General features: G+C 44.0%; 1 protein-coding gene across 1 annotated transcript; it reads right to left on the bottom strand.

The window, feature by feature from the left end:
* Nucleotides 1–414: 414 nt before the first annotated feature.
* Nucleotides 415–9,336, bottom strand: ATMIN (ATM interactor). The gene is made up of 4 exons (XM_012648210.1): nucleotides 8,995–9,336; nucleotides 4,135–4,260; nucleotides 3,159–3,358; nucleotides 415–2,462 (listed from the first exon to the last, which is right to left on the bottom strand). The coding sequence occupies exons 1-4, from the start codon at nucleotides 9,322–9,324 to the stop codon at nucleotides 671–673; spliced, it is 2,448 nt and encodes an 815-aa protein (XP_012503664.1). The 5' UTR covers nucleotides 9,325–9,336; the 3' UTR covers nucleotides 415–670.
* Nucleotides 9,337–15,804: the final 6,468 nt, after the last annotated feature.

Below are 15,804 nucleotides of genomic sequence, written 5' to 3'. Positions count from 1 at the left end.
AGTACCACACACTAACACTTGTATCAACAAGAGCTCATGTAGAGGAGGGATAGCACTGGCTACATGAAAACTACCTAAAAAGCTAAAGACAGCTGTAGTCTTCCTTGGTGTTTTCAAATCAGAAAAGAGATGTCAAAGCAGAAGAAACTGCAGGCAGCAGGGGTCTAAAACCACAGCAGCACTGTTGTTTGAATCTGATGGTGGCAGCACCAGATTTCTTTAGATATTACGATCAAGAAACAGGAATTGCTAACAAGCACTGTCAAAAATATTTTATATGCAATTTAAGTAAAGTATGTTACACGTGACTAAGATGTTTTGAAGATTTGAGAAGTTTGTACCCTAGTACCTGGTAAGCTTGGCTTCAGCTAAATGGCTATATAGGTTTTATAGGTGTGAAATACATTTTTTTTAAAGATGGAAAGACTAGCTGTAAAAGGGCAAATGTAGGCAACACAAAAACAATTTTTTAGATCAACATCTTACACTTTATAATACACTCACATTCATACACAAATTTCATGTTTACAAGTACAAAGGGCAAGAACTGCAAAGAATCGAATCAACTGCATCACTGACTACATTCAACAGAATTAACACTGTTGTCCGTTCCCCATTTTCCATATCCAGAAAGAAGTGGTAAATGCCATCCCACACACGGACTCCACTGTTAGAAGCCGGAGACTCTGTGCAGCTCAGCACACGTCTGGGTTTCTACAGAGCTGAACTGAGACTCCATCGTGTTCCAGGCCAAATCAGCCAGGAGAAAGTCATCCATTGCTGTCTGAGTCTCATTGCTGGTGAAGAACAAGCTCCCCAGGGTTTCAAAACCAGAACTCATGGTCTGTGTTTCTGCACTGTTCAACTGAACTTTGCTTTCTAGAGCAGGTATGTTTTTAGCAGTGCAAATTCCTTCAGTTTGGGTCTCTGTGTCAGATGAATCAGTACTCATGGAAAAGCTGGAGTGTTTCAGAATATTTCCCAGAGGCAGATGAGGGCTGCTGTCTAAAAAGAAGTTTAAGTCAGTCTGTGTCTGCGTGTCAAACATCTCAAGGCCTAAGAAGTTAGAATTTCCCCTACACCCATAGGACTGAGCAGAGGTGTCTGCGAGTAAGAAGTCAGTTTGGGTCTCTATGTCCAGTGATTCCAAGACTGGTTCGGTGTTCATGGTGCTAAGTTCACTCTCTTCAGTTTGAGTCTGGATATTTGAAGCTGAAAAGAACTCTTCGATATCAAAATCTATTCCGGGATTCTGGGTTGGGCCAGACGGGAGCTGGGTGTCAGGTCCAGGATTCGTGTCAGACAAAAGACTACGATTATCCAATGTCTGACCAGGCAGATTATTTGACAAGATGTTTTCTAAATCACTTAATAAATCCATGGTTTGGGTCTGATTATCTGTCATGTTCTGTGAAGGAAGCATACTATTCTGTGCACTGAAGTTTATAATGGGTGAGGATTTCTCAATATCTTGATTTAAAGTCTTAGGGTCATTCTGAGGCAACAAACCATGAGTTACTGTCTCTGCTACTAAACTGCTGCTTATAATATTGTCTGTAGCAACACTGTATGATGAATGAACACTCTCAAAAATGTCTCCGCACATTCCAGCTTGGTCCATCTGTATGTGGTCATCGGTCGGACTCTGCATCCCGCTGGTTTGAGTTTCTCTGGAGATCCCACCTGACTGGAAACAAATGTCTGTAAACGCATCAGTCTGAGCAGCAATAGACGAAGTTACCTTAGAGCTGGGCAAAAACGTTTGCGTGTGAACACTAATGGGAAGGGACACTTGAGAGTCAAACGACAAATCAGTCTGGGAACAAGACGACACAGAGGAATCAGGGCTAGCCCACTGTGTACAAGGTATAAAGTTTTCTGAGGCATAAGACAGATCTGTCTGTACATTGATTGAAGAAATGCTGTTCTTCTGACATGTGTTCCCAAGTTCTTGTAAAGGAGCAGATGGAATTTTACCCAAGTTCACTTGAACACCTGTACTAACGGGCTCAATTTTGGAAAGAGGTAGGCTCTCCTTAAGAGAGTAAGCCTCTGAATCTAGGCCGACGATCAGGGTTCCTATTGACAAGGGCAGTAAGTGCACAGCCCCTGTGGCAGAGCCCTGATCGACACCTAACACCACAGGCTGGGCTGGGGAGTCGGCTGTAGGCACAAAGACAGGCATAGGAGAAAACTGCATCACGGGTAGTTTAACCAGAGCCACTTTGGGCTTTGGTAAAAGCAACTTCTGAGGATATTTCGGAGGTGTTGTAAGCGTCTGTTTTCTGGCATTAGAGCCGCAAGAATCTTCGAAAGGTGCTACTAGCTTTATTTCGGAAGCTTCCAATTCTTGAGTGTCTGGTCTAGGGATTGGTCGGTTGATCAATGATTCAACGGTCTTATTGGACAACTTCTGGTTTTGCAGGCAGTTTTCCATTTTCCTTTTCTTACTAGGTGGATCCCTGAAAACAATGACAGAGCAAAAAGAAAAACAATCTTAAAATGCAGCTTTCTTCGACTGTGACACGGTGTCTTCACTTACTCACAAATGCCATATCCCACATCTACGGCAGAGGGTCACATTCCACCCAGGGAAGATAAATAAATTTCTTCTTTTGCAACTCTGGGAATTGGGCTTATTATGGTAGGTGGTTGTTCAGAAACATGCAAACAGGGACAGGGAAGGAGGTAATAGACCTTTTTTGTTGTGGTTAAGCTCTGAGTACTAGAACTTAGATTTTTAAGCAAAAGGAAGCTAAAAGATTTACATAATGCAAGTTTTGTCATTTTTAAAGCAGGAAGCTATTATACTAAATATAACTTCGATCTTTACAGCTTCAAGATAAAACTTACTCTTCAGCAATCTGATATCCCTCTAATAGAAAATGCTGGAAGTGGACACTTTAACATGGGAATAATAAGGAGGACCCTGAAAAAGGGTTGGCAGAAAAGAAGGATGAATAACTGGGTCAAGGTTTCAGGCCCTGACGTGGGTCCTCTGCTAGTACTGCTGCCGTTTCCAGCAGCTCGCTTCTTCCATGACCCACATTTTCTCCACGAGTCTTGTTTTCCCCCAGCACTACTGGCTCTCCAGGATGTTTCATCTGAAACTCCTCCCATAGCTGCTGACTTCTGTGCCATCAGTTCTTTCCCTTCACCTGTGTTCTGCAGGGATCTCGTGGCCAGTTCGGTAGATGTGGGACTGCAGTGCGGTTCTGCTAGCGTAGGGACAGCCACACGTGCACTGGAAGGTCTTGCCGCAGTCCTCCGCGTGCCTCTTCAAGTCCCACTTCGTACCATACGAATTGCTGCACTTACTACACTTATGCTTCTTCTCAGCGTGCATTTTCATAAAGTGCTAGGAAGAACACAGAAGGCACTGAGGTGAGAAAGAGCAACTGCTCGACACATTTCAAAACCATCAAGCTACCCAAATTAACAATGGTTTCACAGGTATCAAATACGGCAGTCTAAGTCAAGAGAATTTAAAAGCAGGCAAACTGCAGTTTATCATGTGCCTCTTCTCCTTGTCACTTTTGCTCTGTGGAAACTGAGGAGACTTTAGGAAGTAATCCACGGTACCCAGTGTTTAGACTTGGATCTACAAATGAGTGCTGCAGGCAGAAAAAAACGTCTTTGCAATGCTCTTCTCAGGACACCTCCAGCGGACCTTCAGGGAAACGTTTCAGATGCCAGTATCTTCCAGTGCTGGGTCACCTCTTTCCTGTCACTGGGCCCCTCCCTCCTCTTAAGATACCTCCAACACTCTTCTTTTCCCAGATTCTGCAGGTTCTTATCCCCCGGGAGAGCAGTTCTTAGTGCCTTTGTGCTCTGCTCTTGGAGGTGACTCACCCCAGGGATCTGCAAGCACACACTTTCTCATTCTTCGCTCAACTGGTCTACTTTCCCTTCTCTCTGAAGCCACCTGCAGACATGTTCGCTCCAGAACGAGCCACGTGTCTCTCCACTCGCATCGCACTGCGCTCACGTTTTCACCAGCTGGGAGATGCCTGGGTACCTGCTCTCGTGAGCAGTTTTCTGCTCAATTCTGTAGGTATGTTCACTAATGAGCATGCACACTAGCTTTATATCATCTGCACTGCAACCTCAGAGAAAGAGACTGAAGTAAAATACCTGTTTTACGAGAGAAAATTGAGAAAATGGTCTGTCAGGGCCTCTAGGGCATCCTTCAATCGGACAACAGTAGAATTTCGGTACGGTTTTCAAATCTTTTCTTATTGTTGGATTTACTATGCCGTCCTGCAAAAGGAAAATTGCTTTAAGTAATTCTTTTCAAAAAACCAATAGAACAGGCTGGGGTGGAAACAGGGAATGACTGAAAGGGGCACATTTTATGAAATTCTTTTAATTAACCTATAGTTTTTCCATCTAGCCTATCAGTGACAGAAAAAGAGTATGAGTGTGTTTGAGTAGCTTAAATGAAATGTGGGAATACTAAGACTCTGAAATCCTTCATTCATTTGACTATTATCAAATTCCTTTTAGCCAATTTATCCCCCTTATCTGTTCCTAGGCTGTCAAATGCTCCAAAAAACTGACTGGATCTCTACGAAATTCACGCTCACTTCTGACTCATCCTCAGTGATGCTTGGTGATCTTTTTATTATCCCTTGCAAACTCACTTGCATGCCCCAGAGTACAAGCTCGAGTCCCTCTTAATGCCTTTTACTATCTCTCAGCCTTTCCTTTCCACTGCTCCATAAGTCAAGTCCTCCTGACTCTCTGTTTGGACTGTGTCATTAACCTCTTAACTAATTTCTAGACCTTCAATCTCTTTTTCACTCAAACTTTATCAGATTCGTCTTCAATCATGTCATCACCACACTCGAGCATTTTTTTCCTTTACTTTTTAAAATTTTTTGTAGAGACAGGATCTCACTATGTTGCCCAGCTGATCCTGAACCCCTGACCTCAAGTGATCCTCCCACCTCAGCCTCCCATAGTGCTAGGATTACAGGTATGAGCCCACCTCTCATTATTCCATTACCCCTAATGGAACTCCTTATAATTCCCCAAACCTTTTCATGGGCAGGGATTTATTTGTATCTTCTGTTGCATTTGGGAGTATTTTGAACAGAGAAAATGTTCAGTAAAACTTGTGGCATTATACTGAATATGTTCAAGTGGCCACCTAAGTTAAAACGTTATCATGCCTCGGAGGTTAAAAACACTCTGTTGCCGTTGTTACAGGCCATAGCAAGGACCTGACACTGTCCATTCTCCTGCTTTCCGAGGGCTAGCTCTTCAACTTTCCCATCAGAGCAGTCCACCCAGTTTGGGGGCCTTCTTGCCATTTCTGTCCTGAGACAATAATAAGCTTGAGGGTAGGATGGTGGAGTAAGAAATAGCAATGGCACAATAAAACAGGAACTGCAGTGAGAAAGTGGTATCTTTGTTCTGAAGTTCCCTATACACTGAGAATAAAACTTACCAGATTTAGTATCTTTGGTATGCATAATTTAAAAATTACACAAAAATACTTTGTGAACTATTTTAAGTGACAGAATTTGAAAAAGAACCTATGAGAGGAAACAATCCAAAAACAAGATGGAAAAAAATACACAAAAGAAGAAAAAGGAAAAGGAAGGACAGACACAACTGAAGAGTAGAGGGTAAAAGGAAAGGCCTGTAAGAGCTGTAGCAAAATTGGAAAACAGCATGTAGCTACTCTAGCAAGCTGACTGCCTTCACAGAAAGCATCCAAGAAGGAAACCAGTTTGCTTTGTCATCTCATTCTGAATGTAAAATTAGAAGTCTCTGCACAATATGGTCTACAGAGCAACTTGGAACCTTTCCTTTCCTTTTTAAAAAAATGTTCTGGCAAATCCTTAAAAGCAAACCCTTGGGCTGAACGTAGTACAAAATCCTCCAAGCCATGTTTTGAAAATATAATGATGTTTGATAAGAGATTCTTTAAGTGCCCTCTTGTCCCTTCCACTACTTTCAAACACGAGGAACAAAAGAATCTCTAGCGATCAAAAAATGCCTATGTACGCCGCCTCTCCCTTTCCCTGAATCATCGTAGCTTTCGTGTCTCCATGAATCCCACCAGGAATCCCACCGTGGGCAAGGCTAGGCTATTTCCAGATTTCCTTACAGGACATGGAATATGGACATACATCTTAAGAACCCACATAAAACCAAAGGGCAGCACACTACAGCTTACCGTTCAATTCCCCATTCCCACACCTCATCCTTCAGAAGGGCTTGTTCATCATTTATGCTAAGAAAGGAATATGTGGCTCGGGGCGGTGTTTTGTGAAGAGTAGAATAAAATAAGAGCCATACAGGAACTAATGGGGAAGGGAATAAATTATCATAATCTAGAAAATATATAAACAGTGAAAGAAATTAGAATTACGCAAGTAGCTGTAACCAAGACAATAAAAATTTCCACTGAATATAAGAAAATCTGCCCAATGAGATATACTCAGAGGAGCTTCAGGGCAAAATGCAAGGGAGCTTCCCAGCCAGTCCTCTCCCCACGCCTTTCTCTTCCCCACCCTCCTTCCAGTAGTTTGAGAAGTGTCAAGGATGATCCTTGAACTGAAGAGCCTTCTAGGCAGTAACCAGACTGAGGGTACAGACCCACCGCACTGGGGCACTACCGCACGGACATGGCTATTTTGTCACACGGACCACCTTCATTAAAGAAAATGAACCTGCTTTCCACCAAGACGGCAGATGCCCGAGACTGCTGGGCACCAGGGATAGAAAGGCAGGACGAGACAGGACAGGGAAGCCCGCTTACCAGGAAGAAAGACATGGAGCTGGGTAAGGTTTAATTCCTGCTAAAAAAAAGGCTGCCCCGGTGACCTAGGAAGGAAACTTAGAAGAGTCCATCTTTCTGTTCTTCAACGTTTTCAGTTCAGAAAGAAATCATGAGTGTACTGTGCTGTCTTCAGGTAAGAGAAATCTGAAAAATGAACCTGACCAGAACTGAAATAATGACGTCAAACCGGTTCTAAGCAAGGGAGGACACTGATACCCTGAAATGTAAAGTCCAAGTAAAGATTTGACTGTCAAAAGTTATATTTGTCCAACATAGTCTTCCTCCTTAGGCCTGCTGTATTTTATGTATCGGTATCTTGTGAATTCCTGCACTTTAGATATTTTAAAAACATAATTAGAAATAAACCTATTGTATACTAACCAGTCCTGAAGAGTAAGTGGTATCTTTATGCTTAAAAGATGCTTATCAAAGTCTTGAGAGAGACAGAGCTCCCAGTAGCAATTCCAGAGAAAAGAACGATATAAACTGTTAAATACTTGTTAGAGTGATGTTCAGCCAACACCAAGGACAGTCCTGCACAGCCTGGCAGCTTTGTGTGTGCTCAGAGATGTAACACGTCAGTAGCTATCAGTGAGGGGACAATATGGGCGATGCCTGCTGTATACCAGCTACAGAGAACCAATGGCTTCGGCTGTAGAATCCCCACAAATATATAGTTCATGCACCCATGACAGGATGTGGTCGAGGAAGGATTTAGTTAAAATTTAGTATGAAAGAGAAAACAATAGATTGAAGACCATTTCCAGAGTTGCACTTGTGTGCTAAAAGAAACCCAAAACTCTTCTAAGGAACAATGCGGCCCCACCTGCAGGGTCTTCCTTGGCACACCTCCAAATGCAACTCCTGACTGGGTTCCCTGATCTTCATGAGAAAGTTGTTGCATTTTGGCTCAGCTGGTGGTAAAAGCGGATCATCCTTCATGGGCAACACTTTTATCTGTCCTACTAGAGACTATAACCTCAAAGTTTCTGCTGTTAAATTCTTATCAGAAGTCCGATTCCTAGGAACTTTTCAAGGAGGGTTTACCTGATGGGCAGACAGAACATGAAATACTCTGGGTGATCTAAATTTATTTCTGAGTCAAATCAGACCATCAAAAGCTACATATTCACAAAATTGTTTTCGGTGACCTGTGCTTTTGAATTATGTCACTGCTGGCAGAGTGGTGTAGAGCGGTGGAAGGAAACTTCCTACTGTAATGACTGAGAAATTATGACTTAATAGGTCTCGGGTGGGGCCAGACATCTGGATTTTTAATAAGCTTCTCACAGATGTGCACCAAAAGTTGAAAATTACTGCCCCATTTAATGTGATGATGTAGAGGCATTGTTCAGACTATTGTCATGTTATACTATGTCCCTTCTTAAAGAAGAGCCACGGGAGAAAGTTCCCTTAGGTCGCATTCCTGAGCAAAGCCGATCTTACCAACACTGTGCAACTGTGACAGATGGTGCTTAGAGCCAAACCTGCAACAACTTTTAAAAAAATTTTATTTTCCAGTGACACATAATTATTCATATTTATGGGGTTCAGTGTGATGTTTTGATACACATATACATTGAGTAGTGATCAAATCAGGGTATGTGGCATGTCCAGTACCTCAAACATTTTTCCTTTTAGTGTGGGGAGAACATTCAAAATCCTCTCTTCCAGTTATTTTGAAATGTACAACACAACACACTGGGCAGGACCTAAGGGCGGTGTGGGTGGGGTGTAAGGAACACAGGCCTCTTTCAGAACCAGAGGCCCAGGTTTAAGGCCCCACATCACATAGGTTGCATAATCTGTCTCTCATCAGTGTAATGGGGTAATACATGTCCCTCTCCAAGTTGCTGTGAGAACTAATGAGACAAAATGTGTAAAATGCCCGGGCCGGTGCCTGGCACGAAATTCAAGGCCAGTAAGGGCTGGCTGTGGGAGCCTGACACCGAGTGCGTGACACAGTGCTTCCCACCATCAGGTCTCCGTGTGCACCAGCTCTCCCTTTCCCTGGCCGGGATTCCGTACTCGTCCGCCCGCTTCGTGTGTTTGGAAGCCACCTACGACCGGGGGCGGGCGACGGCGGGCAGGGTAGGTGCGGCGACCGGCCCTCCATCCCCCCGGGGCCGTGCTCGCACGCCGCGCTGGGCGCTTTGTTGGAGCCAGGCCCGGCGCCCCGGCCGCCGCCGCGTCGGGCTCACCTGCAGGCGGTGGCTCTTGACCAGGTGCATGTTGAGCGCGGGGCTGTTGGGCAGGATCTTGCCGCAGCCGCGCACGGTGCACAGGATGTTGGTCCGCACGGCCCGGGACAGCTCGCTCACCGACGGCTGGATCAGCTCCCGGGCCGGAGGCGCCGGGGCCGTGGGCCGCTGCATCGCCGCCGCGGGTCGCGGCCGGCTGCCCCTCAGTCGGGCTCCGGGGGGCCCCCACGGGCCCGAGGCGGCGGCGGCTCCCCTCGCGGCCGCCGGGACGGCCGGGGCACCCGCCGCCAGAGCCGCGGGACCCGCCGCCGCCGCCTCCAAGGCCGCCATAGCTCCCGCACGGCCGCCGGCCCCGCTCCCAGGCCCCGCCTCCGCCGCAGCCACTTCCGGCAGGGGGCGGGGCAGCCCGGCTTATTAGCATCCGGCGGGCCCGGGCGCCGCCTGCCGGCCTCGAGGGCGCGTCTCGGCGGCAGCCGACGTCAGGTGAGGCCGCGGGAGGCCAACCTTGACCAGCCACCAGTAGGTAAGAGGTATCGCCTTCCGCCCCCACGATTGGTCCATTCTTCGCCTTCCTAAGAACTTGACCTTAGGCAACAGTTGGAGAGAGGAAAAACCAAGGCTTTCAGCAATGCTTTACTTCCCAAAGAGTAGGAACAACCCAAACGTTCAAGGGCAGGGGAGGCAGGCGCACACTAATTTCCGCCGTCCTTTACCGAGGGCTCATGTGCCGGGCCCTGGGGGGCGCGCTTTTCATTCAGTATCTCATTTTGTTTTCAAAAACGACGGTAGAGGGTGTGACTGTAAATTTCCCCTCATTGTGCAGAGAAGGAAATTTAGGCTTATAGGAATTAAGTACGTTGCTCTAGGTCACACTATACAAGGAAAGGATTGTTGTAATTGACAGGGTTAATCATTTTAGGGAGGGTGGACTTTCTTGCCTGTATTTTAACTGCTGAAATTTTATTACTATTTGGGAGACAGTGTAGCTCAGTGAATGGTTCCAAAACTTAAATACTGAGAACTGAACTCTGACCTTTTTATTTTGCCCAAATTCCTTTCTAAGAGGCCTGGTGAGTCACACCTACAAGGGATAAAATCTCACTCAACAGGTTTTGTTAACCTGATATATTGCGGTTTATATTGCCATATATTACTTCCCAACATGGATAGCATCACAGGAGAGATAAAAGACCCCCTTACCTTAACTCAAGCATCCTAGCAGACCCCTATCTTAACTCATGAATTCCTTTCCACTGACTCTTTCAACCAGTTGTCAACTAAAGAATCCCTAAAACCCACCTATGACTTGTAAACCCCCCATCCCCCAAGATTTCCTGCCTTTTTGGGCCAAACCAATGTATATCTTCCATGTATTGATTTATGATTTTACCTGTAATTCCTGTCCCTGTGAATGTATAAAACCAAACCGTAATCCAGCCATGGATTGAGAACTTGTCCACTGGGCTGCGGTTGCACACATTTGGCTCGGAATAAACCTCTTTAAATTATTTTAGAGTTTGGATTTTTCCACCGACAATACTTAGACGAGGTAGGTCATGTAAATGGGCATAGGCAGCCTAGGGTAGACTAAAGAGAGGGGTGAGGACTGCAGTGAAATTGGAGATACGTCCTTTTTAAAAAGGGGGCAGCTGCTACTCATCTTTGGTATTGCTAGATTTCTATGTGTATACCTCAAACTTTTACATACTAGCAGTTGTATTCGTTTTCTCTTGCTATTAATAGATTACCACAAACTTACTATCTTAAAACAACATAAATTTATCTTATAGCTCTGGAGGTCAAAAGTCTGAAATAAACCTACTGGGCTAAGATCAAGGTGTTGGCAGGGCCGTGTTCCTTCCAGAGGCTTTAGGGGAGAATCTGTTCACTTGTCTTTCCCAGCTTCTACAGGCCGCCTGCACTCCTTGTCTTGAGGCCCCTTCCGCCATCTCCAAAATCAGTGAATAGAGTCGTCACATCACATGGCTCTGATTTCTTCAGTAGTCACATCTCCCTTTGAATCTTCTATTCCTCTTTCACTCTTGAGGACCTTTGTGATTCCACTGAGCCCATCCAAGTAATCCAGGACAATTTTCTGAGCTGCAAAGTCCCTTTGTCTTGTAAGGTAACTACATTGCGAAACATATATTTGGTTTTCCTCCAGTTTCCTGGCATACAATTCCTAAAATCCTTGGAATCTTCAAAGTGATGTCTTTTTGTATGGTAATAAGTTAACTGATAGCTGGCTGTCCCTACATAGCATCAACAATGGGCTGGTCATTGGAAAGACCAAGTTAGGATTAGAGGGTTGGGACTTCCAGCCCTACTACCCAACCTCCAGAGAGGGAAGAGGGCCTGAAAGTTAAGTTGATCAATTGCTCCTATGTAATGAAGCCTCTATGAAAACCCAAAAGGACTGGGTTCAGAGAGCTTCTGGATAGCTGAACATGTGGCGGTTCCTAGAGAGTGGTGAGCCTGGAGAGGGCATGGAGGCTCTGTGCACCTTCCCACATGCCTTGCCCTACACATCTTTTCAGGTGTATCCTTTGTAATACCCTTCGTAATAAACCAGTAAGCTCAAGTGTTTCCCTGAGTTCTGTGAGCCTCTCTAGCAAATTAATTGAACCCAAGGAGGGGGTTGTTAGAACTCCAACTTATATCAGGTTGGTCAGAAGCCAGGTAAAACAAGCTGGGGCTTGCAAGTGGCATCGGAAGTGGTCGGCAGTCTGTGGGACTGTGCCCTCAACCTGTGGGATCTGACACTGTCTCCAGGTAGTTAGCGTTGGAATTGAATTGCAGGACACTCCGCGGGTGTCCACTGTAGAAACGATTGCTAGTGTTAACCAAGAAGAGGTGAAAAGACCATACTGCAAAGCAGTAAGACAAGCATTTATTAGAGTCTTAGGAATTGCAATTTCAAAGACACAGATTCAACTAGCAGAAGTTTGAAAGAACACAGATTCAACAATCATGTTCTGAGGAGAGGGAGGGGAGTAGGGTTTTTTAAAAGGAAGCTGATGGTGATTACACAAGTTGTCTTGAAAGAATTATCACTGGTAGAGATGACTGGTTTAGTACATGAGTCCACAGTTCGTTGATTGTCGTTCAGGGGTTGCAGTGCTGGTGAAATTCAGCTGTTTTCCAGGATTTTGTGGTTGTTGCAATTCAGAGGTTCAAGGCAAGTTCCTGTTTTTGTTTTTGTTTTCAAGTTGTAGGTCACACAGGCAGTCCTTCTTAGATTGGCCTCCTGACTCCATTTTACAGCCCTGAACCAGAGTGATGCCATTTTGTATATCATGTTTGACATTTCCATCTCTTGACATGAGGAAGCACTGATGATCAATCATCGGTTGGTCAGCCACAGATGTGTTGAAGTTTCCCTTGGAGCTAGAAATGCTTGTTTCTAGAGTGTCCTGTTCTATGGAGGGAGGTTGTCAAAAGTGAGTGTGCATCCAAGGCTTCAGAGATTGACCAAATTTGAGTAACAAGGGAGACATTGTAGTAAGTAGGCCTGCATTAGTCTGTGGCAATTAGCTGTATATCAGGAGAGGCATACATTTGATTAACCTTGTCTAAATGTTGTGACACTGTGATTTTAACATCTTGGGTTGTCTGGTAGCAGTGGGAAATACAGATGGTACAAGTCTTTCTGCCAGCTTGTCAGGGCATGAGTTTCCTTGACTGCAGCTTCCAGAAGAGCAGAACAGCTTTGGTATCCTGCTCAAAGTGCCAAAAACGTAGGGGCAAAGGGAAAACTTTCTCTTTGCCCTTTGAAGGTTTGCTGAAAATCAGCTGACAAAAGGCAGATTAATAGAAGAGGCATACAAATTGTATTAACGTGCATGAGATAGGGGAGGAAATCACAGAGCGATTGCCCCAAATCCCCCAGTGGGGTACAGAAGCTTATATACCATTTTTCATGGGGGAGGGAGGAAATGGGGAATGTATTCTTTTTTTTTTAAATTTTACTTATTTTGCTTTTTTAATAATAGTCATCCATTTAGCCAAAGTGATAATTAAAAGATTTCAAAAAGCAAAAGAACCCTTTACTCTTTGATAGAGAGGGGTCTCAACTTTTCAATCAGAAAACCTAATAAAGACAGCATGGGGCAAACTCTCCTTTTTTTTTGTAGTTTACTCAAAAGGTAAACAAAAATCTTTTACTATTTCTTATTAATAGTACACAAAAATCTTGTTTAAAAGAGAAAACAAAATTCTATAATACCTTTGCATCAGTGTATTATTCATGCTAAAGCTAATTTTAATAAAATCTTACGAACAAATCCATCCAATCTCAATCAGCTTTGACAATGTTAAGATTTCCATAATCCTTTTATAATGTCTTATAGTTTTCCCATTCTTTCTTTCCCCAACTTTCTATATCCATTTAATCTATGATTCTTTTTTTTATTCCTTCAATTTAAAACAATCTTTATATAACCTCTAGACAAAATTACTTTTCCTTTGGCCAGACACAGTGGCTCATGCCTGTAATCCTATCACTCTGGGAAGCTAAGGTGGGAGGATTGCTTGAGCTCAGGAGTTAGAGACCAGCCTGAGCAAGAGCGAGACCCCACCTCTAAAAAAAAAAAAATAACAATAATTACTTTTCCTTTAACTATTAATGAAACCACATTCTCATGTCTTACTACCTTCTTTACCAAAAATGCTTTCCTTGTACATTCTTTGTACAGAATTGTTTCTCTTATATCGAGTGGTTTTTATTTACCTCTATTAACTAATTTGAACTCTTAGTAACCCTAATTTCCATGGAAATTCAGGTGTTTTCCAGCATGCTGTGGTCATTGTCAAAACATGGTTTTGGTTTTTGTTTTTTCCAAGTTGCAGGTCGTGCAGGCAGTTCTTAGATTGGCATCTGGACTCCGTTTTGGAGCCCTGAACCCAGAGTGATGCCATTTTGTGCATCACATTTCACACTTGCTTGATGCGTGGGGAAAGACACACCTGGTGTCAGAAGTGTGTTGTGAGCGTATAGTAGGAGAAACTGAAATTTTTTCTTTCTCTTCAGTGTAATGTACTTCGCAGATTCCAGGGGTTATACTGTGCAATCTTTAAGGAGGGGGCAATTATTCTGCCTACCACAGGAGCTGATTCTGATTTAAAAAGTAGTATGGGTCAAACACAATACATCTACATGTGGATGGCATCCATGGGCTACTGTTTCCTTCGGCGTGGTGTCTAGAGTGCAGGCTGTGAGTCTCCCTGCCCAAAGTTAGCGTGGGCGCAGCCACTGACTAGCCTAAACTTTGGTATTCAATAAAATAAGATCAGTAGTGCTGCCTGCCTTATCAGATTGTTATGAAAATAATACATGTGAAATACTTAGCACAGTGCCTGCCACATAGTAAATATGCAATCAACATGAGCTATTATTCATTTTTGGAGACCCTAATATGCAGTAAATTCCTTGACTGTAGAAGCCCTTGGCTCTGCATTTGCTGCGCCATCTGTTCCCAAGCTGCATCTGAATGTGGCCATCGGATACGTTATAGATAAGAGTTCAGTGAGCCCTCAACCGGTCCTCATTTCCTTAAGCAGGAGCCCTCTGTCTGGGAGGGCCACAGGGTGTAGCCTCAAGTGGTGCCACTATAGGCTGGGTCACAGGACTAGTGTCTTTCCTGTTCAGACTCCGTTTATACATTCCTGTCAAGCACCAGCAGGGCTGTGAGCCTGTGAGAAACCATCCCAGGAACGCTCAGAGCCCCCGTGCAGACCTAACACAGGCATTCCGGCACTGAGCAGGACCTGCTAAGGGTGTGCATGTGGGCAAAGGTGTCCCAAACCGTGACTATGGTCAAAAGCAAATTAGCATCCAGTCCCTACAGACTCAGTGACTCACTCAGGGATAACTGAGTGTCTATGCCATTTCTAAATTAAATTAAATCTAAAAACATAACAGTTTTTCATATAAGATGACCTAGAACCTGTAGACAATACCATTATATTATAAAGCATTGTTTTGTCCCCGTTTTCTGAATGTATTCATACAGTCTGTATATTAAGCCTCTTTGATTTTCATCAAAAGTAACTGATGTGCCAGTTTTAAAATATATTCATTCACAATTTGGTATTTTCTTCTTTGCTTTGACCACTGGCAGGCTCCATGCTAAATTTTCAATCTTCTAGCAACGGAGAGGCACTTGTACATTCTTACGTAGTAATCTTATCCCTAGCTTTATTTTGGTCTATTCTTTTTATGTCCTCCCATCTGCCCAGATTTCCTCAACTTTTAATTTTATAATTATGTGTTTTTATCACCCCCAAGCCTCTCTGGAACAACATAGGGAATAGAGTTTATTTTATGTTAGCTTTTTTGAGACAGAGTCTCTCTCTGTGGCCGGGGCTAAAGTGCTGTGGCGTCAGCCTAGCTCACAGCGACCTCAAACTCCTGGGCTCAAGCAATCCTCCTGCCTCAGCCTCCCGAGTAGCTGGGATTGCAGGTGTGTGCCACCATGCCCGGCTAATTTTTTTCTATTTTTAGTAGAGATGGGGTCTTGCTCTTCCTCAGGCTAGTCTGGAACTCCTGACCTCAAGAGATCCTCCTGCCTCAGCCTCTCAGAGTGCTAGGATTATTGGCATGAGCTACCGCACCTGGCCTCGGAATAAATTTTAGAATATTATTATAAAGAGACATGCTATTCAGTGATGATCACTGAAAGATTTTCATCAAAAGTAAGCGAAGTACAGTTTTTCAATGTCTTTATTCACAAATCAGTATAATATTGGTCAGTTTGAATGTTACCTGTATGATAAAACAGATTATGAAAAATATCATATTTACAACGAGAG

The sequence above is a fragment of the Propithecus coquereli genome, unplaced genomic scaffold, assembly GCF_000956105.1.
Source record: "Propithecus coquereli isolate 6110/MARCELLA unplaced genomic scaffold, Pcoq_1.0 Scaffold280, whole genome shotgun sequence".
In the NCBI taxonomy this organism is placed as follows: Eukaryota; Metazoa; Chordata; class Mammalia; order Primates; family Indriidae; genus Propithecus; species Propithecus coquereli.
Note: the sequence above shows the minus strand (reverse complement) of the source record. Positions and strands in the feature narration are given on the sequence as shown.